The sequence below is a fragment of the Hypanus sabinus genome, chromosome 4 (assembly GCF_030144855.1).
Source record: "Hypanus sabinus isolate sHypSab1 chromosome 4, sHypSab1.hap1, whole genome shotgun sequence".
NCBI classification, from domain to species: Eukaryota; Metazoa; Chordata; class Chondrichthyes; order Myliobatiformes; family Dasyatidae; genus Hypanus; species Hypanus sabinus.
Window position 1 is genome coordinate 98,944,920 of NC_082709.1, and position 27,492 is coordinate 98,972,411.

A 27,492-nucleotide genomic window follows, 5' to 3' on the forward strand; every position below is an offset into this window, starting at 1 on the left:
TAGCATCCAAGGGCACAGCCTCAGAATAAAAGGACATCCATCCTTCTAGGCCACACTTGGAGTACTGTGTCCAGTTCTGGTCGCTTCACCTTAGGAAGGATGTGGAAGCATTGGAAAGGGTACAGAGGAGATTTACCAGGATGCTGCCTGGTTTAGAGAGTATGCATTATGATCAGAGATTAAGGGAGCTAGGGCTTTACTCTTCAGAGAGAAGGAGGATGAGAGGAGACATGATAGAGATATACAAGATATTAAGAGGAATAGACAGTGGATAGCCAGCGCCTCTTCCCCAGGGCACCACTGCTCAGTACAAGAGGACATGGCTTTAAGGTAAGGGGAGGGAAGTTCAAGGTGGATATTAGAGGAAGGTTTTTCACTCAGAGAGTGGTTGGTGCGTGGAATGCACTGCCTGAGTCAGTGGTGGAGGAAGATACACTAGTGAAGTTTAAGACACTACGAGACAGGTATATGGAGGAATTTAAGGTGGGGGGGGGTTATATGGGACGCAGGGTTTGAGGGTCGGCACAACATTGTGGGCCGAAGGGCCTGTAATGTGCTGTACTATTGTATGTTCTATGTTCTAAAACAAATGAGGAGAAATTTCTTCAGCCAGAGGATGATGATTCTGTGGAATTTGTTACCACAGATGGTTGTAAAGGCCAAGTCACTGTGTGTACTTAAGGCAGAGATTGATAGGCTCATGATTGCTAAGGGTAATGGGGAAAAGGTGGGTGAATGGGGTTGAAATAAAAATCAACTATGACTGAGTGGTTGAGTAGACTAAATAGGCCAAAAAGCCTAAGGTAAGTCAAAGCTGGAACTTCAGGCCTGTTTCGACTGCATGGATTGGAGTGTCTTTGAGACGGCAGCTACAGATCTTCATGATCTGTCTGACACCGTGACCTCATACATCAGTTTTTGTGCAGACACATGCATTCCAACAAAAACCTTCTGCACATTCAATAACAAGAAGCCCTTGTTCACATCACAACTCAGGCAGCTTCGTCCGGAGAACGAGGAGGCGTACAGAAGAGGGGACAGGATTCTGTACAAACGAGCCAGGAACACACTGACAAGGGAGATTAAGGCAGCGAAGAAGCGCTACATTGGAAAACTGCAAAACAGGTTTTCAGACAATGACCAGTGTGGAAGGGGCTCCAAGAGATCACTAACTACAAGAAACCATTCCCTCAGGCTGTTGAGAACCATCAACTGGCTGACGATCTGAACAAGTTTTATTGTAGATTCAACACCTTCATTCCCCCCAGCCAAAACACAGACCTACCTGCAACCCCCATCATCCGTCACCCTGACATCTTAGTATCCGCTTTCTCACCCCACATTAAAAAATCCCCCTACCCCCCTTCACTTCAACTCCCTTGTACCTGCACTTAGGATCTGTGAGAGGGAGGTGAGTCAGCTGCCCCAGAGGCAGAAGACCAGGAAAGCGCCAGGCCCAGATGGTGTGTTGCCCTCCTGCCTGAAGACCTGCGCTGATCAGCTGGCCCCCATCTACACACAGATCTTCAACAGATCATTGGAGCTGTGTGAAGCCCTTCATTGCTTCAAGCGCTCCATTATCATTCCAATCCCTAAGAAACCCACTGTCAAGGGACTAAATGACTACAGGCCTGTTGCTTTGACATCTGTGGTCATGAAGTCCTTTGGGAGACTAGTGTTGGCTCACCTGAAGGACATCATAGGCCCCCTGCTGGACCCCCTGCTTATCGGGCAAATAGGTCAGTGGATGATGCAGTCAACATGGGACTGCATTACATTCTACAACACCTCGACAACCCAGGAACTTCTGTGAGGGTCCTGTTTGTTGACTTCAACTCGGCGTCCCAGGAATCCTCCACTTCAAATTCACCCAGCTTACTGTCTCCACTGCCATCTGTCAGTGGATCACAAGCTTCCTGACTGACAGGGTGCAGCAAGTGAGGCTGGGGAGCATCATCTCTAGCACCCGGACAATCAGTACCGGTGCCCCACAGGGACACCCTTCCCCCTTTACACTAATGACTGCACCTCACAGGACCCATCTGTTAAACTCCTGAAGTTTGCAGATGACACAACTGTCATTGGCCTTATCCGAGACGGTGATGAGTGTGCATACAGACGGGAGGTGGAATGGCCGGTCCTCTTGTGTGGTCAGAACAATCTGGAACTAAATACGCTCAAGACTGTGGAAATGACAGTGCACTTCAGGAGGAGCCCCCCAATACTCCCCCCACTCACTAGACTCAACAGTATTGTGTCTGCGGTGGAGACCTTCAGATTTCTTGGAGTCACAATCTCCCAGGACCTGAAGTGGACACCCAACGTGGACACTCTTATCAAAAAGGCTCAGCAGAGGTTGTATTTCCTACGTCAACTCAGGAAGTACAACGTGCCTCAGGAGCTGCTGATTCAATTCTACTGAGGAATAATCCAGTCTGTTCTCTGTTCGTCCATCACTGTCTGGGTTGGATCAGCTACCAAACAAGACAAGAATAGACTCAAAAGAACCGTCAGGGTTGCGGAAAGGATTATTGGTGTGAAGCTGCCCTCGATCCAGGACTTATATGCATCTAGAGTCAGGAAGCGAGCAAGCAGCATTATTGTAGACCCATCACACCCTGGACATCACCTGTTCCAACTCCTTCCTTCTGGTAGATGATTAGATTTAGATTTAGATTTAGATTCTGCACTTTAGATCACTGTATACCAGGACAAATAGGTATAAGAACAATTTCTTTCTGTATGCCATCAGTTTTATGAACACTTGAATTTTAGTCTATTATAAATCAAGTCCACCTGTACATTCAATGAGGGGTACCTCATTGGATATAGTTTATGATTATTTGCACGATTGCTTTTGTTTGCTTTTAATTCTGTACAGAGGGAGCTCAGGGAAACCGGCATCAAATTCCCTGTATGTGTCCTCGTACTTGGCGATAGTAAAGGATTCTGATTCTGATTCTCTACTCCTTTATCCAATGGTCTCAATAGGATCAAGTCCTACTACCTAAGGAAAAGACTTTTCAAACTGCTCTTCCTCCAAAGGAATAGAATTTGTTACAGAACAGGAAGCACCTTGTGAAACCACGATTCCTCAAAATTTCTTCCTTAATGTCCAGTTCAGTGAAGAATCATAAAAAACATAGCATTTTCGTGCTCTATCAGAACCATGCAAAGTAAGTATTGATCCAGCTCTTCCCAACATTACTAATAGTTCAAGAAACTGCTTATCCCGTAAACACAACTTCTCCACAATAGAATTAATCACATTAGAATGACCCAGGAACAGAGATTACCTGGTTCCATGGAGGTCAAGGTTTGATGCCCCTTTGCACTGTTCTCTGTTAGCTCAACTTCTGCTTTAATTTCTTCTTTCTGAAAGCAAAACATTTAGGAGATTTAATAATAATATCCCCTCACTTGTTCTGTCAGAATTCTTCTTGATGTTGCTATTAGATCTCATTGATCAACCCCAACTCCACTGTTTTCTACCATCAGCTAGGAAGAACCATTGCTATCATTTATGTGAATAATTCCCACTACTCTCAGAAAACCTAATGAGCTCCTGAATTGGACTCAATATTCCAGCCAAATGAACATGCTGAACAAGTCGATGACATACCATGAGGAAAGCACAGTAGCTGGCAGTAACAGCCGGAGACACTGTCCCCATTGCCAGTGAACAGCTGGCAACACAGAGCACACATGGGCATTCGTTCTGAGAGGCTCTTCTGAAAATCGGGTACTTAACTCCAAAGGAAGCTGATGTGCAATTACCTTAAGAATAATGGCACATGTCCACTTAGCAGAAAACTAACCTTATTTGTTCTATTTTGCAATACAAGTTTGAGCTTACTGTTTTCTACAGTAAGATTCTGAAAAGCAGAGAGGGATAAGCAAGGTAGAGTAATTATCCCTCCATGTGGATATAGTAGAAAGGGTTGTATTTACTGCCTGTCCAACATTTACCTCCAGAAGTCATTGTATGCTTAACTTGAACTGCTCGTGGATTCTATCCAGTTATATAGCAGGGAAATGGTTCATTCTTGATCCAAACCAGTTTGTGTGTTGGTTCTATAGCAGGCAAATGGTTCCTTCTGACCAAAACCAGTCTGTGTGTCGGTTATATAGCAGGGAATTTGTTCCTTCCTGACCAAAACCAGTCTGTGTGTCGATTATATAGGAGGGAATCTGCTCCTTCCTGACCAAAACCAGTCTGTGTGTCGGTTATATAGCAGGGAATTTGTTCCTTCCTGACCAAAACCAGTCTGTGTGTCGGTTATATAGGAGGGAATTTGCTCCTTACTGACCAAAACCACTCTGTGTGTCGGTTATATAGCAGGGAATTTGTTCCTTCCTGACCAAAACCAGTCTGTGTGTCGGTTATATAGCAGGGAATTTGTTCCTTCCTTACAAAACAGGTCTGTGTGTCGGTCATATAGCAGGGAATTTGTTCCTTCCTGACCAAAACCAGTCTGTGTGTCGGTTATATAGCAGGGAATTTGCTCCTTCCTGACCAAAACCACTCTGTGTGTCGGTTATATAGCAGGGAATTTGCTCCTTCCTGACCAAAACCAGTCTGTGTGTCGGTCATATAGCAGGGAATCTGCTCCTTCCTGACCAAAACCAGTCTGTGTGTCGGTCATATAGCAGGGAATTTGCTCCTTCCTGACCAAAACCACTCTGTGTGTCGGTTATATAGCAGGGAATTTGCTCCTTCCTGACCAAAACCAGTCTGTGTGTCGGTTATATAGCAGGGAATTTGCTCCTTCCTGACCAAAACCAGTCTGTGTGTCGGTTATATAGCAGGGAATTTGCTCCTTCCTGACCAAAACCACTCTGTGTGTCGGTTATATAGCAGGGAATTTCCTCCTTCCTGACCAAAACCAGTCTGTGCGTCGGTTATATAGCAGGGAATTTGTTCCTTCCTTACAAAACCAGTCTGTGTGTCGGTTATATAGCAGGGAATTTGTTCCTTCCTTACAAAACCAGTCTGTGTGTCGGTTATATAGCAGGGAATTTGCTCCTTCCTGACCAAAACCAGTCTGTGTGTCGGTTATATAGCAGGGAATTTGTTCCTTCCTTACAAAACCAGTCTGTGTGTCGGTTATATAGCAGGGAATTTGTTCCTTCCTGACCAAAACCAGTCTGTGTGTCGGTTATATAGCAGGGAATTTGCTCCTTCCTGACCAAAACCAGTCTGTGTGTCGGTTATATAGCAGGGAATTTGTTCCTTCCTGACCAAAACCAGTCTGTGTGTCGGTTATATAGCAGGGAATTTCCTCCTTCCTGACCAAAACCAGTCTGTGTGTCGGTTATATAGCAGGGAATCTGCTCCTTCCTGACCAAAACCAGTCTGTGTGTCGGTTATATAGCAGGGAATGTGCTCCTTCCTGACCAAAACCAATTTGTGTGTCGGTTATATAGCAGGGAAATTGCTCCTTCCTGACCAAAACCAGTCTGTGTGTCGGTCATATAGCAGGGAATGTGCTCCTTCCTGACCAAAACCAGTCTGTGTGTCGGTTATATAGCAGGGAATTTGCTCCTTCCTGACCAAAACCAGTCTGTGTGTCGGTTATATAGCAGGGAAATGTCTCCTTTGGCTCAGCTCAACAACATAAACCAAGGTATCTATCCAAAATAGTCCGATTCTCTCAATTTGATCAATCTCTCTCTTAGCCTTTCCTGTCCATGTACCTGCCCACCTGTTCCACTTCCTCAGCAGCTGATTCCCTGGACCCAGCACCCTCTGCGTGATGAAGTTTTCCCTCAGGCACCATTTAAATCTTGAGCTTTAGATTCTCCATCCTAGGAAAAAGACCATGAGCATCAACCTTATCTGCAACCGTATGATTTTATACACTCCTTTGAGGTCACCCGTTAGCCTCCTACAAACTCAGCCTTTTCAACTTCTCCTTATCACACAAGTCCTCTAGCAGAATAAGATACACATGCATCTTTCCCGCAACCTGTCCAGTTTAATGACATTGTTCCTGCAGTTGGACGACCAGGAATGTACAAAATACTCTAAGTTTGGTCTTAGCAATGACCTGTACAGTTGTTAAAATGACACCCTATCTCTTGTACGCAATGCTCCAATGAAGGTAAACGTGTCATACACCTTAGCAACACTAAACACAAAGTGCACTGCAGATGCTGTGGTCAAATCAAGGCTTACAAAAAAGCTGGATGAACTCAGCAGGTCGGACAGCATCCGTTGAAAGATGCAGTCAATGTTTCGGGTCGAAACCCTTCGTCAGGACTTGGTCAGGTCCTGACAAAGGTTTTCGACCCAAAACGTTGAGTGCTTTTTAGCAATAATAAAGACTGCCAGATGCTGGAATCTAGAGCAATGTACAACCTGCTGGAAGAACTCAGCAGGCTGAGAGGAAAGGAATTGTCAATGTTCTTCCAGCAGATTGTGTATTGTGCTGAACGACCCCTTCAGAACTCTGTCAGGTCCTGCAACTGTGACTTCAGCCCTACAACAATGGACCTAACACCACTTGGATCATTTCATTCAATAAACAATAACATTGCTGACACACTCACAAACACAGTGAACTGTAAAAAGATATGCCAAGGATAATTATTACAAATCACTGATAGTGAGTAGGAGCCCATGGCTGAATTTACTTGCACACAGCCTGAGTGCTGGCTAGCCTATGCTTGTGCATGCAGACTTCCCACTGGCCCATGAGCTTCCATGGGAAGGGAAGATGGGGTATCAAAAAAACAGTCAGGGTGCATATATTCCAGTTCGTGATAGTACCACATCGGCTATATAGAGGTTCCATTTTATGGTATTTAATAGATATACGAAGCAATGCAAAATGAACTACACTTCCTCTGCTGCATTTTCAGTTTGTATTCAAATCATGCATGGAGATTAGATGGAGGAAAGACCAAGCAAGGGTAGTGCTGCTGCTTCAAAATTCAGTAACCAGTATTCTATCTTGACCTTGGAAGCTATCCGTGTATCCTTATGGCAGAGGCCATTTAGCCCATTGAATCTATGTCAGCCCATTAAGCAATTCCATTAGTTACATTCTCCCATTTATTTTCCTGCAACCCATTCCCTTTCACATGATACCGACTAGACAGCACACTGAGGCAGACAGTACAGCCATTGCTTTAGAGCACTATAGACACAGTTTCAGTGCCTTGGGCACTGTGTGAAGTTTGCATGTTTTCCTGTGACCGTGCGGCTTTACACTTCCTCCCAAACACATATAGATACGCTAACTGGCTGCTGTCAATTACCCCTCACTGTAGGTCAATGGCAACAAGAATCCAAGGGGAGTTGACAGTCAGGTGCAAGAGAGAAGTTGTTGCAGGGAAGTATGGAGATGAAGACCAGGTCCAATGGGATCATTCCCCAAGAAGCTAGAATTAGCTCAATGCGTTGAATGCCCTCTGTATCTTAATAAGCTCAGAAAACAAACCATTGAATTTTCTGGCTTGGACTCATTGAGAATATTGGGTTGCAATAATAAGACCATTCTCCAGAATGGTAAAATGTTCAGTGATGGGAAAAGCTGTTGCTCAGAAGAATGGATGGGGGAGTTTTGTTACTGATCTTGTTTGTTACCTTGGTCTCTCCAGCATCACTTCGCCTGGTTCGTTTCATGATCTCTTCTATTCTCTAGAAAAGAACATAGTCAATCAAATGCTATTCCTTTTTGCCCGTTCTCAGCATGAGGCTTTCCATTCTAAAACATTTGAGATGCTCTCCTTCTTCAAAACACTGGTTTTCACTTTCACCACCATTGATGCTGCCCTCATCCACATTTCCCACACATCTTCCCTTGCCCTATCCTCCCACTACAATGACAGGGATAGGGTTTCCCTGTCCTTACCTACCACCCCATGAATTTCCATACCCAAAACATTATTCCATCTACAGTGGGTTCCTACCACTAAGCATATCTTTACCTCCCCCTTATTCTCCACTTTCTGCAGGGTTGCTCTCTATATGACTCCCTTGTCCATTTGTTCCTCTCCACTGATCTCCCTCCTGGCACTTACCTCTGTAAGCAGAATAAATGCTACACCTGTCCCAACATATCCTTCCTCGCTACCATTCCCCTAAACAGTCTTTCCAGGTGAGGCAGCAGTTCACCTGTGAATCTATCAAATAACTGTATCTGGAGCAACTGGTGCTGCCTTCTTTACTTTAGTGAAACCTGATTGGTAGATTGGTAGACCACATGGTCGAACACCCTTGCTATGTTGCCACAAAAAGTGAAGCAAAAAGTGGCCACCCATTTCAATTTGACTTTCTATTCCCATGCTGACATGTCAGTCTACTACCTGTTCTATTGCCACAAAGAGGACACACTCAGGTTGGAGGAGCACCATCTCATATCCTGTCTGGGTAGCCTCCAATCCAGTGGCATGAACATTGATTTCTCTAACTTCTGGTTATTTCTCCCCTCCCTTTTCCTTCTTTTTCAATTCCCCATTCTGAATCCCTGCTCACATTTTCTCTTCCCCTCACCTGTCCATCATCTCTTCCTTCCCTTTCTTACATGTCCATTATCCTCTCAGATTCTTTCTTCTTCAGCCCTTTAGCTCGTCCACCTATCATCACCTAGCTTCTTATTTCATTTTCCCTCCCCACCTACCTCCTTCACTGGTTTCACCAATCACCTGCCAGCTTGCACTCCTTCCCCAACCTCACCTTCTTCATCTTGTATCTCACTCCTTCCTTTCCAGTCCAGATAAAGGGACTCAGCCTAAAACTTTGACAGTGTATTCCTCTCTATTGATGCTTCCTGACCTGCTGAATTTCTCCCACAGTTTGTCTGTGTTAGTCAATCAGACAATTTTTATTCTTCTCTTTAACTGAAACCCTTTCTGTATCAGGAGCTTGCTCCTTCATCTCTCCTCACTTACTTTTTTTCTCTCCAACCTCTCCTGTTCAACCTGCAGGATGGCCTGCTCCCGTAATCGCCGCTGTCTCTCAGCAGCCTCTCGAGCCTTGATTTCAGCTTCTTCCCTCTGAAGACAGAGAAATGGGGAGATATTAATAACACCAAGTCTTAAATTACAGCCATCTGCATCTTAGCCGAATAAACAATGCAAATTTCAGGGAAAAAAATCCAATCCTAATCACCACTGTTAGTCAATCCAGCACCTCACCAGATGAGCACTGTGTGCCTGTCGAAATAAGAGAAGCCGGCTTTCGAAGCTCAATTCCTCATCCTGTACCTTAGTTGTACTCAACAATATTTCACCCATCTCTCAACTATCTCATTATATTGTATAACTTGAAGTGTGGTTAGCGGGACATTTTACAGTACAGGAGACCCGAATTCATTTCCCGCTGGTGGCTGGAAGGAATTTGTATGTTCTGCCCTGTGGACACATGGGTCTCCTCTGGGTGCTCCATCTCCTCCGGCTGCTCTCGTCTCCTCCCATGGTAAGTTAATTGGTCATTGAGAATTGATTAGGCTAGGGTTAAATTTGGGGATTGCTAGGGGGTGCTGCTTGAAGGGCCGATTCAGTGCTGTATCTCATTAAATAAATAAATATTATCATGGCAAGAAGACAAGATGATGCAGAATTAGAACGATCTCCATGATTACAGAGTAGTATCTGAAGATAAATGGCTTGTGGTTAAGAAAGATTAGGAGTAATCCAACTGAGTTACTTAAAGCAATCATAGAAATTTGAGAACTGGGATTATAAGGAATGAAATAATAAAAACTTTTTCACAGAAAGGCTCTGTAGAAACTGCATGGGAGTTGCACATAACAAGGTGTGGTAGAAAGGTGGAAAATAGAAGCCATAAGTGCTGGTGAAACAGTCTAGCAGGTTGAATGGAGTTGTTGCGGGTCAAACCCTGCATTAGGACTCCAGCCTCATTCACCTCTTGTATTTCTCAGATAGAACAGGGACACTGCGGGTATTGGAATCTGGAGCAACACAAGATGCTGGAGAAAGTCAGCACCTACAGAGGGAAATGGCTTGTCACTGATTCAGGCTGAGGCCCTTCTCCCTTATCGAAGGGTATGGCAGTGGTGCACTGGTTCATTTAACACATCAGTAATCTAACAATCCAGAGATAAGAGTACAATTCTCACCACGGCAGCTGTGGAATTTAAACTCATTTTGGTAGTAATGATGAACCCAGTTTGCTCTGCTATAACACAACTGTTGCATTCCGAAGATCATATTGTAGAAAATTTGCATTATAAAAACAATTATACAAATGGGAGAAAGGGGGTTCGGGATTAAGGAGTTTCAGACTTGCAACTAAGTTATTTTCTCACATGATTTTCAAAACTAAATGCACTTTTAATAGTCATAAATTTATTTTATTACTACAAGCTGGAAGTACTAATGTTATAGAGTTTAATGGACAAGTGTCAGTAGAAACAATCTCTTGTCAGTTTCCAATTCTATATAACCATATAACAATTACAGCACAGAAACAAGCCATCTCAGCCCTTCTAGTCCGTGCCGAATGCTTATTCTCACCTAGTCCCACTGACCCGCACTCAGCCCATAACCCTCCATTCCTTTCCTGTTTATATACCTATCCAATTTTACTTTAAATGACAATACCGAAACTGCCTCTACAACTTCCACTGGAAGTTCGTTCCACACATCTACCACTCTCTAAGTAAAGAAATTCCCTCGTGTTACCCTTAAACTTCTGCCCCCTAAGTCTCAACTCATGTCTTCTCGTTTGAATCTCCCCTACTCTCAATGGGAAAAGCCTATCCACGTCAATTCTATCTTTCCCCCTCATAATTTTAAATACCTCTATCAAGTCCCCCCTCAACCTTCTATGCTCCAAAGAATAAAGACCTAACTTGTTCAATCTTTCCCTGTAACTTGGGTGCTGAAACCCAGTAAATCTTCTCTGTACTCTCTCTATTTTTTCCCTCACATGGTGAAATTAGCAGCCTGTGTTTTTAAGAGACAGTGTTGTCTAAATACTGCAGGGAGGGTACATGGAAACAGTTTTTATCCTCAGACCTTTACTCCCCACAAATGAGCTTTTTCATACTTATCAATTTCCAACTCTTCAGTGGCAGTCTAGTGTCTGATCAAAAGCGTCTTAAAATAAACCAGAGGTCAGGCTCCTAGGCCAATCTTTAAATGCAATTAGACCATGATGTAGTTTAGTAATAATGGTCACATGGATGCCAAGCTCTCTCTCTCTCTCTCCTTCTTGGTTTACGGTGGTTGGCACCCAGCTTAATGGTGCATTACCGCCACCTTCTGCTCCGGAGTATGCGATGGACTCACATTCTAAATCCCTTCACCCAATCGCACACATACACATACCCTAAACCACACTTTATCCTCCCCATCCTAGTACCCTATTTCTGCTTATCCATCATATCCTATAAAAAAAACCTCTGTACCCCTTAAGAAAGCTAAAAATACTCTGACCTGTGTTCTCTCACCCATGCCCAGCAACCCTTTTAATGTGAATTCCTGCACCCCCAATTCCCTTAGATTAATTCTCATCATCTCTCTCTGTATCCCATACTTCCTGCAACTCAGAACTACATGTTCTACTGACTCCTCTTCCTGATATTCCTCACACAGTCCTGTCTGGTGTTTCCCTATCAATTTCAATGTTTGGTTTAGTGCACAGTGCCCCAGCCTTAACCTAGTCCACACAATTTCCTCTCTTCTGTATCTACTACCTACCCTAGTACCAACACCTTTTTGTATTTGATATAAATGCCTCCCTTTCCCCTCGCTGTCCCATCTTTCTTGCCACATTTGGTTAATTTTTTTCCCAGATTACACACTTAACCTCTGCTTTACTGATACTAATGTGCATTTCTATATTTTCTTTCTTTATTGCCCTCTTTGCCAACTCATCCACCCTTTCATTGCCCTTCACCCCTACATGAGCTGGAACCCATAGAAATTTAACCTGACCTCCCTGATTTGCAACTCTTGTGACTGACTGAAGGACTTCATGAAGTACATCTTGCCAGCTGTTTGAGTGAGAAGACCTTAGACTTGCTAGTACTGAAGATGAATCTGAGCATATCAACGCTTTGACTAGTTTAGTTTTCTCCACCCAACGCAACGCAACCAACACTGCCATCATCTCCACTGTATACACCGCTAACTTATCAGATGTTCTTCTGCTGATTGCAATTGCTGGTATAGCCACCCCAAACCCTGTCACTTCTGTCTCAGGTTCCTTAGCACCATCTGTATAGACCTGAGTATAATCACTATACTTTTCCATCACAACAGTTAAATGCACTTACCATATCAGTTTTATACTTTCCTTTCCTTTTTACCTCTATGTCAGGCCATACCAGCTTCCATGGAGCTACAACCGGATAAACGACTGAAGGACTTATCCTTAGATCAAACATTCCACATGATCTAGCAATATCATTCCCTACCCGACTAAAGTTTTCCCTCTGAAACCTCCCATTTTCCCAGGACTCCTGCGAACACTCCTTTAGCAGGGTGAGAATCATTGTGTCCCTGCAAATTAACCCAGTAGTTTGCCATCAATTGCATCCCTCTTAATTCCAAAGGCATTACTCCCATTTCTCCCTGCAGGGCTGATACTGGTGATGTTTTAAAAGCCCCACTGCACACTCTCAAAACCTGAGCCTGAATCACATCCAGTTTCCTTACAAGAGACCTGGCTGCTGATCCATATGCTACACTTCCATAGTCCAACACAGATCTTACTAAAGCCACATACATTCTCTTCAATGCTGAACAACTTGCTCCCCATTCCCTACCAGTCAAACATCTCATCACATTTATTACTTGTTTACATTTCTCCTCAACTTTCCTGATATGGTCTGCCCATGTTAATCGTGAATCAAATATAACTCCCAGAAATTTAAATGATCCAACCCTTTCTAATTCAATCCCATACATCCTTAACTTCTTCCCTACTTCAAATCTTTTCCTAGTGAAAAATACAGCTTGAGTTTTTTCCGCTGAAAATCTATGTCCCCACTCTACCACTTCATCAATTGCTCCTTGTAGTTTCCTGATTATATGCTCCGCGTTCCTGCCTCTTTTCCACAAGGCCCCATCATCCGCAAACAGTGACCTACCTATATCCACTGGTACCTTTGTGAAGACATCATTGATCATAATGATGCAAAGTAATGGGCTAATCACACTACCCTGAGGTGAGCCATTTCCCACTATGTACTGTTTTGATAATTCTGATCCAATCCGAACTTGAATTTTTCTACCAAACAAAAAATCTTTAATCCAATTAAAAACTCTCCCCCCAACCCCCATCTTGTGCAGTTTAATTAATAATCCTTCCTTCCACATCATATCATAGGCTTTTTCAATGTCAAAAAACACTACAACTACTGATTCTTTATTTGCCTGGGCCTTTCTTATTTCAGTCTCTAACCTTATCACTGAGTCCATGGAATTCCTTCCCTTCCTCAAACCACTCTGATAACTTGCCAGCATTCCTCTCTTCTCAAGATCATATGATAAACTTTCAGTTATCATCCTTTCCATTACCTTACATTTATTTGATGTTAGTGCTATTGGCCTGTAGCTAGTGGGTTTTGACAGATCCTTGCCAGGTTTCCTTATTGGAATTACTACTGCTTCTTTCCATGCACTTGGTAATCTTCCCTCCTCCCACAATCTGTTATAAAAATGCAGTAACTTCAAGAGCGCTCCTTCTCCTAGATTTTTTAGCATAACATAGCATATTAGATCTTTCCCTGGGGAGGTTGGTCTCGATCTCTTTATTGTTCTCACCATTTCTGCCAAAGTAAATGGATCGTCAATTATATCATCTGTTTCTTTCCTCCTGTTTAACACACCTGGGTATTGACTCATAGTTCTTTCCCTTCTCCTTCTCCCTTCTTCGGACAAATTTTCTGAACTATGTATCTTTACAAATGACTTGGCCATGATCTCAGCCTTATCCCTGCTGGAGATTGCTGTTTCCTCCTCAGATATCATTACTGGATACTCCCAATCCCTTCTATTCCCCCCCCCCCCATCGTCTTAATCATTCCCCATACCTCTCCCACAGGCGTTGTTCTTCCTATTTTGTTGCAAGAACTCCTCCAACTTGCCCTTTTAGCTTGACGTATAGTTCCTCTCACCACTGCCTGTGCCTTCTTATATTGAATCAAATGCTGCATATTATGGGTTCTTTTAACTAGCCTGAATGCTCTATTTCTGTTTTTTACAGCCTGACAACATTCCTCTGTCCACCATGGCACTTTTTTCTATTCATCCTATTTTTACTCCTGGGTATAGATCCTTCTGCTGCCATAATAATTGCTAAAGTCACCTGACTGTTTAATTCATCTATATCTCCAGAAATGTCAATCCTTGTCAATGCTCCTTCACTCAACTTCTGGAACTTACCCCAATCTGCTTTTCCAAACACCCACTTTGGGACTCCCCCACCTGGTCTTATTTCAACTCTTTCACCCACTGAACATAAAACTGGGTAGTGATCACTGCCTACTGTTGAAGCAGTCCAAACTCCCCAGTTACTGATGCCAGCCAAGACATTAGACACTAACATAATATCGAATACCGACTCAGTTCCTGTTGTTATGTTTATCCTTGTTTCTCTACCATCATTCATACATTCCCTTTCTTCCATCAAATCTTCAATTACCGTTCCATTTGAATCTGTAATCGGATCCCCCCCATATTGTGCTGTGAGCATTGAAATCTGCACACCACACGACTTTGTGTCTGTTTTGTTCTCGTATCCTTAGTAGGCTGTCCAAATCCAACCTTTTACATGGATTGTAGTGGTTAATTATAACCACTCCCTCCCCTCTCTCCCATATTTCCACCACTATGTATTCTTGATTGTCTCCTTTTTCCAGTACTCTATACAGTATAACTTGCTTGATTAACATAGCACAACCTCCTCCTCCCTCCTTTCTATCTTTCCTTATCATTGTATACCCATGTACCACAAAGTCTAAAGCTGGTTTCAACCAAGTTTCCTGAATACACACTACATCTGGTTTTACAACCATTTCCTTAATAAAGTCCTTAAATTCCTGGCCATTGACCAGTAAACTCATGGCATTCCATTGCAAAAGAATCACTATAATGAGTACTAACCAACCTATGACACTTCCTGGCTTGACTGATTAGTGAGGTTCTCCCTCACTTCTTCCCATGTCAGTCCTACTAACCCTAAATGGTTTACTGCTGCTTTGACCACCAACTGAATTTTGTCACTTTCTGACTTTATCTCTGCCGTACTATTAATAACACCTGCAATGAATGTTACTAGAGCTTTTTTTCCACATAAATCCTGTCATTTACTTTTCGCTGCATCTCTTGCATCCCTATTGCTCTCTGGTCATTAGGAGCATTATTCTGTTCTCTTGACATTCCTACAGCTTCTGCATAAGTGATCTTTCTTTTCACTCTTATTTCTTGAATTTTACTCTCCAGTCTCATAACCTCACACCCACTATACACCACATTATGAGCTCCTCCACAATTACAGCATTTTGGTTGCACTCCTGTTCCGCACTTTCCATATTCATGATCACCCCCACATCTAGCACATCTCCTCTGCCTTTTACAGTTTTTAGCTATGTGTCCAAACCTTTGACTATTATAGCACCCCAATGGCTTTGGCACATATACCCTTACTGGGTAACTCATGAAACCCAGGAACACTTTCCTTGGCACTCTTTCTTCTTCAAATTCAATCAATACTGTTTCACTTTCCTTTTTCATTCCCTCCTTTGTTGTTTTCAGTCTTAGAACATTAATTACTTTCCCCCCTTTGATATTCCTCTTCAACTCCTCCATGTTTATACTCATTGGTACACCTGTGATCACTCCTTTACAACCACCATTTCGTGCTCCCACCCTCCCTGTATATTCCACCTTGCATTTTCCTATCTCTTTTAGCTTGAGTGCTTTCTCAAGTTGTTCCTCATTTGCACATCTTACCAATAGATAGCCATCATTAAGGACTTTTGCAAATACTATTTCCCCTATCTTATTTGCCAGAGTTGTTGTTAGCACAAACGGGTTAATTTTCTTCATGTGTCCTTGCACCTTCTCATTAAACCTAATTATGACACCTCCTCTCTGAACTTGTTCATCTTCCTCACTTTCAGAAACTCTCTCCACTGTCGTTTCTTATTCTTTTATTCCCTTTGTCTCAGCTTTCTTTCATCCATCTCCTCACTATCTCCTTATTCCCTTTATTTCTCCCTTCACAATAATCCATTTCTCCCCAGCTCCCTACCCCCGATTCCAAATCCCTATCCCACTCCTTCCCCACTCTGTTTCCCTCAACAAGTTCCAGACCCCATTCAGACATGCACCTCCACCGCCTTCCTCTCCGACCAGCCTACGTCAGCCAAACTCTGGACGCCAAGCTGATGAGCACTCAAGATTAAAAAGGCGTGGTTTGCAGCAATTTTTCAAACTCAGACTACAACCAATCACTGAGCTGGATTCATTAGAAAGGGCAAATAAAAATAAGGCAGGTGCAAGTGGAGCAGCCATTGTGTGAGTGGTCCAGTGTTCAAGCGGCTTTGGCGAGTAAGTATATAGTAAGTTTCTCCTTTTTCTTTACTCTACATTTCTCATTTGTCAGGGCACAGTCAGTAAAGTGAGGATGGCCCAAGAGATAATGTTTTATTCTGTGGGCAAGATATGGGAATACTAGGAGACATCCAGCCTCATAGATAATCACATCTGCACCAGACACATCAAGCTAGCCCAATCATGGGCACACCCCTCACCACCTTCAGCAGCAAATACAGAGAGTTCTAGACCAGCCTAATAACGGGCACACCCCTCACCACCTTCAGCAGCAAATACAGAGAGTTCAAGACCAGCCTAATCACGGGCAGAACTCTCAGCAACTTCAGCAGCAAATACAGAGAGTTCTAGACCAGCCCCATCCCAGGCACACCTCTCAGCACGTTTGGCAGCAAATACAGAGAGTTCTAGACCAGCCTAATCACGGGCATACACCTCCCCAGCTTCAGCAGCAAATACAGAGAGTTCTAGACCAGTCCCATCACAGGCACACACCTCACCACCTTCGGCAGCAAATACAGAGAGTTCTAGACAAGCCCAATCACGGGCACACCCCTCACCACTTTCAGCAGCAAATACAGAGAATTTTAGACCAGACTAACCACGGGCACATTTCTTACCACATGCGGCAGCAAATACAGAGAGTTCTAGACCAGCCCCATCCCAGGCACACCCCTAACCACCCTCGGCAGCAAATACAGAGAGTTCTAGACCAGTCCCATCACAGGCACACCCCTCACCTCCTTCGGCAGCAAATACAGAGTCCTAGACCAGCCCCATCCCAGGCACACCCCTCACCACCTTCGGCAGCAAATGCAGAGATTTCTAGACAAGCCCAATCACGGGCACACCCCTCACCACTTTCAGCAGCAAATACAGAGAATTTTAGACCAGACTAACCACGGGCACATTTCTTACCACATGCGGCAGCAAATACAGAGAGTTCCAAACAAGCCCCATCCCAGGCACACCCCTAACCACCCTCGGCAGCAAATACAGAGAGTTCTAGACCAGTCCCATCACAGGCACACCCCTCACCTCCTTCGGCAGCAAATACAGAGTCCTAGACCAGCCCCATCCCAGGCACACCCCTCACCACCTTCGGCAGCAAATGCAGAGATTTCTAGACAAGCCCAATCACGGGCACACCCCTCACCACTTTCAGCAGCAAATACAGAGAATTTTAGACCAGACTAACCACGGGCACATTTCTTACCACATGCGGCAGCAAATACAGAGAGTTCCAAACAAGCCCCATCCCAGGCACACCCCTAACCACCCTCGGCAGCAAATACAGAGAGTTCTAGACCAGTCCCATCACAGGCACACCCCTCACCTCCTTCGGCAGCAAATACAGAGTCCTAGACCAGCCCCATCCCAGGCACATCCCTCACCACCTTCGGCAGCAAATAGAGAGTGTTGTAGACCAGCCCCGTCCCAGGCACACCTCTGCCCACCTTCAGCAGCAAATACAGGGAGTTCTAGACTAGCCCAATCCCAATCACGGGCACACCTCTCACCATACTCAGCAGCAAATACAGAGCGTTCTAGACTAGCCCAATCACGGGCACACCTCTCACCATACTCAGCAGCAAATACAGAGCGTTCTAGACTAGCCCAATCACGGGCACACCTCTCACCATCCTCAGCAGTAAATACAGAGAGTTCAAACCAGCCCAATCACAGGCACACATCCCTCACCACCTTCAGCAGCAAATACAGAGAGTTCCAGACCAGCCCCATCCCAGGCACATCCCTCACCACCGTCAGCAGCAAATACAGAGATTTCTAGACAAGCCCAATCACGGGCACACACCTCACCACCTTCGGCAGCAAATACATAGAGTTCTAGACAAGCCCAATCACGGGCACACATCCCTCACGACCTTCGGCAGCAAATACAGAGAGTTCTAGACCAGCCCCATCCCAGGCACACCTCTGCCCACCTTCGGCAGCAAATACAGAGAGTTCTGGACTAGCCCAATCACGGGCACACCTCTCTCCATACTCAGCAGCAAATACAGAGTGTCCTAGTCAAGCCCAATCACGGGCACACCCCTCACCTCCCTCGGCAGCAAATACAGAGAGTTCTAGACAAGCCCAATCACGGGCACACACATCTCCCCACCTTCGGTAGCAAATACAGAGAGTTCTAGACCAGCCCCATCCCAGGCACACCCCTCACCACCTTCGGCAGCAAATACAGAGAGTTCTAGACAAGCCCAATCACGGGCACACACATCTCCCCACCTTCGGTAGCAAATACAGAGAGTACTAGACCAGCCCCATCCCAGGCACACCCCTCACCACATTCGGCAGTAAATACATAGAGTTCTAGACAAGCCCAATCACGGGCACACATCCCTCACGACCTTCGGCAGCAAATACAGAGAGTTCTAGACCAGCCCTATCCCAGGCACACACCTCACCACCTTCGGCAGCAAATACATAGAGTTCTAGACAAGCCCAATCACGGGCACACATCCCTCACGACCTTCGGCAGCAAATACAGAGAGTTCTAGACCAGCCCCATCCCAGGCACACCCCTCACCACATTCGGCAGCAAACACAGAGAGTCCTAGACCAGCTCCATCCCAGGCACACCACTCACCACCTTCGGCAGCAACTACAGAGAGTTCTAGACCAGCCCAATGACGGGTACGCACCTCGCCACCTTTTGCAGCAAATACAGAGAGTTCTAGACAAGCCCAATCATGGGCACACATCACTCACCACCTTCGGCAGCAAATACAGAGTCCTAAACCAGCCACATCCCAGGCACACCTCTCCCCACCTTCGGCAGCAATTACAGAGAGTTCTAGACCAGCCCCGTCCCAGACACACCCCTCACCACTGTCAGCAGCAAATACAGAGAGTCCTGGACAAGCCCAATCACGGGCACATCTCTCCCCACCTTCGGCAGCATAAACAGAGAGTTCTAGACCAGCTCCATCCCAGGCACACGTCTGACCACCTCCAGCAGCAAATACAGAGAATTCTAGACAATCTCCATCCCAGGCACACCTCTACCCACCTTCGGCAGCATATACAGAGAGTTCTAGACAATCCCCATCCCAGGCATACCTCTGTTCACCTTCGGCAGCAAATACAGGGAGTTCTAGACTAGCCCAATCACGGGCACACCTCTCACCATACTCAGCAGCAAATACAGAGTGTCCTAGTCAAGCCCAATCACAGGCACACCCCTCACCTCCCTCGGCAGCAAATACAGAGAGTTTTAGACCAGCCCCATCCCAGTCACACCCCTCACCACCTTCGGCAGCAAATAGAGAGTTCTAGACCAGCCCCATCCCAGGCACACCCCTCACCTCCTTCGGCAGCAAATACAGAGAGTTCTAGACCAGCTCCATCCCAGGCACACCCCTCACCTCCTTTGGCAGCAAATACATAGAGTTCTAGACAAGCCCAATCACGGGCACACATCCCTCACCACCTTCGGCAGCAAATACAGAGAGTTCTAGACCAGCTCCATCCCAGGCACACCCCTCACCACCTTCGGCAGTAAATACAGAGAGTTCTAGACCAGCCCCATCCCAGGCACACGCCTCACCTCCTTCAGCAGCAAATACAGAGTCCTAGACCAGCCCCATCCCAGGCACACCTCTCCCCACCTTCGGCAGCAAATACAGAGAGTTCTAGACCAGCCCTATCCCAGGCACACACCTCGCCACCTTTTGCAGCAAATACAGAGAGTTCTAGACAAGCCCAATCATGGGCACACATCACTCACCACCTTCGGCAGCAAATACAGAGAGTCCTAGACCAGCCCCATCCCAGGCACATATCTCACCACCTTCACCAACAAATACAGAGTCCTAAACCAGCCCCATCCCTGGCAAACCCCTCACCTCCTTCGGCAGCAAATACAGAGAGTTCTAGACCAGCCCCATCACAGGCACACGCCTCACCACCTTCGGCAGCAAATACAGAGAGTTCTACACCAGCCCCATCCCAGGCACACCCCTCACCACCTTCGGCAGCAAATACAGAGAGTTCTAGACCAGCCCCATCCCAGACACACCCCTCACCACATTCGGCAGCAAATACAGAGAGTCCTAGACCAGCCCCATCCCAGGCTCATCCCTCACCACCTTCGGCAGCAAATACAGAGAGTTCTAGACAAGCCCCATCCCAGGCACACCCCTAACCACCCTCGGCAGCAAATACAGAGAGTTCTAGACCAGTCCCATCACAGGCACACCCCTCACCACCTTCGGAAGCAACTACAGAGAGTTCTAGACAAGCCCCATCCCAGGCACATCCCTCACCACCTTCGGCAGCAAATAGAGAGTGTTGTAGACCAGCCCCGTCCCAGGCACACCTCTCCCCACTTTCAGCAGCAAATACAGGGAGTTCTAGACTAGCCCAATCACGGGCACACCTCTCACCATACTCAGCAGCAAATACAGAGCGTTCTAGACTAGCCCAATCACGGGCACACCTCTCACCACCTTCGGCAGCAAATACAGAGAGTTCAAACCAGCCCAATCACAGGCACACATCCCTCACCACCTTCAGCAGCAAATACAGAGAGTTCCAGACCAGCCCCATCCCAGGCACACCTCTCCCCACCTTCGGCAGCAAATACAGAGAGTCCTAGACCAGACCCATCCCAGGCTAATCCCTCACCACCGTCAGCAGCAAATACAGAGAGTTCTAGAGAAGCCCAATCACGGGCACACACCTCACCACCTTCGGCAGCAAATACATAGAGTTCTAGACAAGCCCAATCACGGGCACACATCCCTCACGACCTTCGGCAGCAAATACAGAGAGTTCTAGACCAGCCCTATCCCAGGCACACACCTCACCACCTTCGGCAGCAAATACATAGAGTTCTAGACAAGCCCAATCACGGGCACACATCCCTCACCACCTTCGGCAGCAAATACAGAGAGTTCTAGACCAGCCCCATCCCAGGCACACCCCTCACCACCTTCGGCAGCAACTACAGAGAGTTCTAGACCAGCCCAATGATGGGTACGCACCTCGCCACCTTTTGCAGCAAATACAGAGAGTTCTAGACAAGCCCAATCATGGGCACACATCACTCACCACCTTCGGCAGCAAATACAGAGAGTCCTAGACCAGCTCCATCCCAGGCACATATCTCACCACCTTCACCAACAAATACAGAGTCCTAAACCAGCCCCATCCCAGGCAAACCCCTCACCTCCTTCGGCAGCAAAAACAGAGAGTTCTAGACCAGCCCCATCCCAGGCACACCCCTCACCACCTTCGGCAGTAAATACAGAGAGTTCTAGACCAGCCCCATCCCAGGCACACGCCTCACCTCCTTCGGCAGCAAATACAGAGAGTTCTAGACCAGCCCAATCACGGGCACACCTCTCACCATACTCAGCAGCAAATACAGAGAGTCCTTGTCAAGCCCAAACACGGGCACACCCCTCACCTCCTTCGGCAGCAAATACAGACAGTTCTAGACCAGCCCCATCCCAGGCACACCCCTCACCACCTTCAGCAGCAAATACAGAGAGTCCTAGACCAGCCCCATCCCAGGCTCATCCCTCACCACCTTCGGCAGCAAATACAGAGTCCTAGACCAGCCCCATCACAGGCACATCCCTCACCATACTCAGCAGCAAATACAGAGATTTCTAGACCAGCCCCATCCCAGGCACACCCCTCACCACCTTCGGCAGCAAATACAGAGAGTTTTAGACCAGCCCCATCCCAGTCACACCCCTCACCACCTTCGGCAGCAAATAGAGAGTTCTAGACCAGCCCCATCCCAGGCACACCCCTCACCTCCTTCGGCAGCAAATACATAGAGTTCTAGACCAGCCCTATCCCAGGCACACCCCTCACCACCTTCGGCAGCAAATACATAGAGTTCTAGACAAGCCCAATCACGGGCACACATCCCTCACCACCTTCGGCAGCAAATACAGAGAGTTCTAGACCAGCCCCATCCCAGGCACACCGCTCACCACCTTCGGCAGTAAATACAGAGAGTTCTAGACCAGCCCCATCCCAGGCACACGCCTCACCTCCTTCAGCAGCAAATACAGAGTCCTAGACCAGCCCCATCCCAGGCACACCTCTCCCCACCTTCGGCAGCAAATACAGAGTGTTCTAGACCAGCCCTATCCCAGGCACACACCTCGCCACCTTTTGCAGCAAATACAGAGAGTTCTAGACAAGCCCAATCATGGGCACACATCACTCACCACCTTCGGCAGCAAATACAGAGAGTCCTAGACCAGCCCCATCCCAGGCACATATCTCACCACCTTCACCAACAAATACAGAGTCCTAAACCAGCCCCATCCCTGGCAAACCCCTCACCTCCTTCGGCAGCAAATACAGAGAGTTCTAGACCAGCCCCATCCCAGGCACACCGCTCACCACCTTCGGCAGTAAATACAGAGAGTTCTAGACCAGCCCCATCCCAGGCACACGCCTCACCTCCTTCGGCAGCAAATACAGAGAGTCCTAGACCAGCCTCATCCCAGGCTCATCCCTCACCACCTTCGGCAGCAAATACAGAGAGTTCTAGACCAGCCCCATCCCAGGCACACCCCTCACCACATTCGGCAGCAAATACAGAGAGTCCTAGACCAGCCCCATCCCAGGCTCATCCCTCACCACCTTCGGCAGCAAATACAGAGAGTTCTAGACCAGCCCCATCCCAGGCACACCCCTAACCACCCTCGGCAGCAAATACAGAGAGTTCTAGACCAGTCCCATCACAGGCACACCCCTCACCACCTTCGGAAGCAACTACAGAGAGTTCTAGACAAGCCCCATCCCAGGCACATCCCTCACCACCTTCGGCAGCAAATAGAGAGTGTTGTAGACCAGCCCCGCCCCAGGCACACCTCTCCCCACTTTCAGCAGCAAATACAGGGAGTTCTAGACTAGCCCAATCACGGGCACACCTCTCACCATACTCAGCAGCAAATACAGAGCGTTCTAGACTAGCCCAATCACGGGCACACCTCTCACCACCTTCGGCAGCAAATACAGAGAGTTCAAACCAGCCCAATCATGGGCACACATCACTCACCACCTTCAGCAGCAAATACAGAGAGTTCTAGACTAGCCCAATCACGGGCACACCTCTCACCATACTCAGCAGCAAATACAGAGAGTCCTTGTCAAGCCCAAACACGGGCACACCCCTCACCTCCTTCGGCAGCAAATACAGAGAGTTCTAGACCAGCCCCATCACAGGCACACCCCTCACCTCCTTCGGCAGCATATAGAGAGAGTTCTAGACAAGCCCAATCACGGGCACACATCCATCACGACCTTCGGCAGCAAATACAGAGAGTTCTAGACCAGCCCCATCCCAGGCACACCCCTCACCACATTCGGCAGCAAATACATAGAGTTCTAGACAAGCCCAATCACGGGCACACATCCATCACGACCTTCGGCAGCAAATACAGAGAGTTCTAGACCAGCCCCATCCCAGGCACACCCCTCACCACCTTCGGCAGCAAATACAGAGAGTTCTAGACCAGCCCCATCCCAGGCACACCACTCACCACCTTCGGCAGCAAATACAGAGAGTTCTAGACCAGCCCCGTCCCAGACACACCCCTCACCACCTTCGGCAGCAAATACAGAGAGTCCTAGACCAGCCCCATCACAGGCACAACCCTCACCACCTTCGGCAGCAAATACAGAGAGTCCTAGACCAGCCCCGTCCCAGACACACCCCTCACCACTGTCAGCAGCAAATACAGAGAGTCCTGGACAAGCCCAATCACGGGCACATCTCTCCCCACCTTCGGCAGCAAATACAGAGAGTTCTAGACCAGTCCCGTCACAGGCACACCCCTCACCACCTTCGGCAGCAAATACAGAGAATTCTAGACCAGCCCCATCCCAGGCACACCCCTCACCTCCTTCAGCAGCAAATACAGAGTTCTAGACAAGCCCAATTACGGGCACACCCCTCACCACCTTCGGCAGCAAATACAGAGAGTTCAATACAAGCCTAATCAGGGGTACACATCCCTCACCACCTTCGGCAGCAAAAACAGAGAGTTCTAGACAATCCCCATCCCAGGCACACGTCTACCCACCTTCGGCAGCAAATACAGCGAGTTCTAGACTAGCCCAATCACGGGCACACCTCTCACCATACTCAGCAGCAAATACAGAGTGTCCTAGTGAAGCCCAATCACGGGCACACCCCTCACCTCCCTCGGCAGCAAATACAGAGAGTTCTAGACCAGCCCAATCACGGGCACACCACTCACCACCTTCGGCAGCAAATAGAGAGTTCTAGACCAGCTCCATCCCAGTCACACCCCTCACCACCTTCGGCAGCAAATACAGAGAGTTCTAGACCAGCCCCATCCCAGGCACACCCCTCACCACCTTCGGCAGTAAATACATAGAGTTCTAGACAAGCCCAAACACGGGCACACCCCTCACCTCCTTCGGCAGCAAATACAGAGAGTTCTAGACCAGCCCCATCCCAGGCACACCCCTCACCACCTTCGGCAGTAAATACATAGAGTTCTAGACAAGCCCAATCACGGGCACACACCTCACCACCTTCGGCAGCAAATACATAGAGTTCTAGACCAGCCCCATCCCAGGCACACCCCTCACCACATTCGGCAGCAAACACAGAGAGTCCTAGACCAGCTCCATCCCAGGCACACCACTCACCACCTTCGGCAGCAACTACAGAGAGTTCTAGTCCAGCCCAACGATGGGTACGCACCTCGCCACCTTTTGCAGCAAATACAGAGAGTTCTAGACAAGCCCAATCATGGGCACACATCACTCACCAGCTTCGGCAGCAAATACAGAGAGTCCTAGACAAGCCCAATCATGGGCACACATCACTCACCAGATTCGGCAGCAAATACAGAGAGTCCTAGACCAGCTCAATCACGGGCACATATCTCACCACCTTCACCAACAAATACAGAGTCCTAAACCAGCCCCAACCCAGGCACACCTCTCCCCACCTTCGGCAGCAAATACAGAGAGTCCTAGACCAGCCCCGTCCCAGACACACCCCTCACCACTGTCAGCAGCAAATACAGAGAGTCCTGGACAAGCCCAATCACGGGCACATCTCTCCCCACCTTCGGCAGCAAATACAGAGAGTTCTAGACAAGCCCAATCACGGGCACACATCCCTCACGACCTTCGGCAGCAAATACAGAGAGTTCTAGACCAGCCCCATCCCAGGCACACGCCTCACCGCCTTCGGCAGCAAATACATAGAGTTCTAGACCAGCCCCATCCCAGTCACACCCCTCACCACCTTCGGCAGCAACTACAGAGAGTTCTAGACCAGCCCAATGACGGGTACGCACCTCGCCACCTTTTGCAGCAAATACAGAGAGTTCTAGACAAGCCCAATCATGGGCACACATCACTCACCACCTTCGGCAGCAAATAGAGAGTTCTAGACCAGCCCCATCCCAGGCACACACCTCACCACCTTCAGCAGCAAATACAGAGAGTTCAATACAAGCCTAATCAGGGGTACACATCCCTCACCACCTTCGGCAGCAAAAACAGAGAGTTCTAGACCAGCTCCATCCCAGGCACTCGTCTGACCACCTCCAGCAGCAAATACAGAGAATTCTAGACAATCCCCATCCCAGGCACACCTCTACCCACCTTTGGCAGCATAAACAGAGAGTTCTAGACAATCCCCATCCCAGGCACACCTCTACCCACCTTCGGCAGCAAATACAGCGAGTTCTAGACTAGCCCAATCACGGGCACACATCTCACCATACTCAGCAGCAAATACAGAGTGTCCTAGTCAAGCCCAATCACGGGCACACCCCTCACCTCCCTCGGCAGCAAATACAGAGAGTTCTAGACCAGCCCCATCCCAGGCACTCGCCTCACCGCCTTCGGCAGCAAATACATAGAGTTCTAGACCAGCCCCATCCCAGTCACACCCCTCACCACCTTCGGCAGCAAATAGAGAGTTCTAGACCAGCCCCATCCCAGGCACACCCCTCACCTCCTTCGGCAGCAAATACAGAGAGTTCTAGACCAGCCCCATCCCAGGCACACCCCTCACCACCTTCGGCAGTAAATACATAGAGTTCTAGACAAGCCCAATCACGGGCACACACCTCACCACCTTCGGTAGCAAATACATAGAGTTCTAGACAAGCCCAATCACGGGCACACGTCCCTCACCACCTTCGGCAGCAAATACAGAGAGTCCTAGACCAGCCCCATCCCTGGCACATATCTCACCACCTTCACCCACAAATACAGAGTCCTAAACCAGCCTCATCACAGGCACACGCCTCACCTCCTTCGGCAGCAAATACAGAGAGTTCTAGACCAGCCCCATCCCAGGCACACCCCTCACCACCTTCAGCAGCAAATACAGAGTCCTAGACCAGCCCCATCCCAGGCTCATCCCTCACCACCGTCAGCAGCAAATACAGAGAGTTCTAGACAAGCCCAATCACGGGCACACCCCTCACCATACTCAGCAGCAAATACAGAGAGTCCTTGTCAAGCCCAAACACGGGCACACCCCTCACCTCCTTCGGCAGCAAATACAGAGAGTTCTAGACCAGCCCCATCCCAGGCACACCCCTCACCACCTTCGGCAGCAAATACATAGAGTTGTAGACAAGCCCAATCACGGGCACACATCCCTCACGACCTTCGGCAGCAAATACAGAGAGTTCTAGACCAGCCCCATCCCAGGCACACCCCTCACCACATTCGGCAGCAAACACAGAGAGTCCTAGACCAGCTCCATCCCAGGCACACCCCTCACCACCTTCGGCAGCAACTACAGAGAGTTCTAGACCAGCCCAATGACGGGTACGCACCTCGCCACCTTTTGCAGCAAATACAGAGAGTTCTACACAAGCCCAATCATGGGCACACATCACTCACCACCTTCGGCAGCAAATACAGAGAGTCCAAGACCAGCCCCATCCCAGGCACATATCT

At 47.7% G+C, this 27,492-nt stretch overlaps 1 protein-coding gene across 1 annotated transcript in view; it reads right to left on the reverse strand.

Moving 5' to 3' along the window:
• The window catches only part of LOC132392147 (MAP7 domain-containing protein 2-like), a 254,808-nt gene that overhangs the window by 43,402 nt on the left and 183,914 nt on the right, over positions 1 to 27,492 (reverse strand). The window contains exons 10-12 of the mRNA XM_059965996.1: positions 8,899 to 9,003; positions 7,592 to 7,645; positions 3,297 to 3,375 (exon numbers count right to left, since the gene is read on the reverse strand). Coding sequence (XP_059821979.1) covers positions 3,297 to 3,375; positions 7,592 to 7,645; positions 8,899 to 9,003 — 238 coding nt within the window. The remainder of the gene's footprint in view (positions 1 to 3,296; positions 3,376 to 7,591; positions 7,646 to 8,898; positions 9,004 to 27,492) is intronic.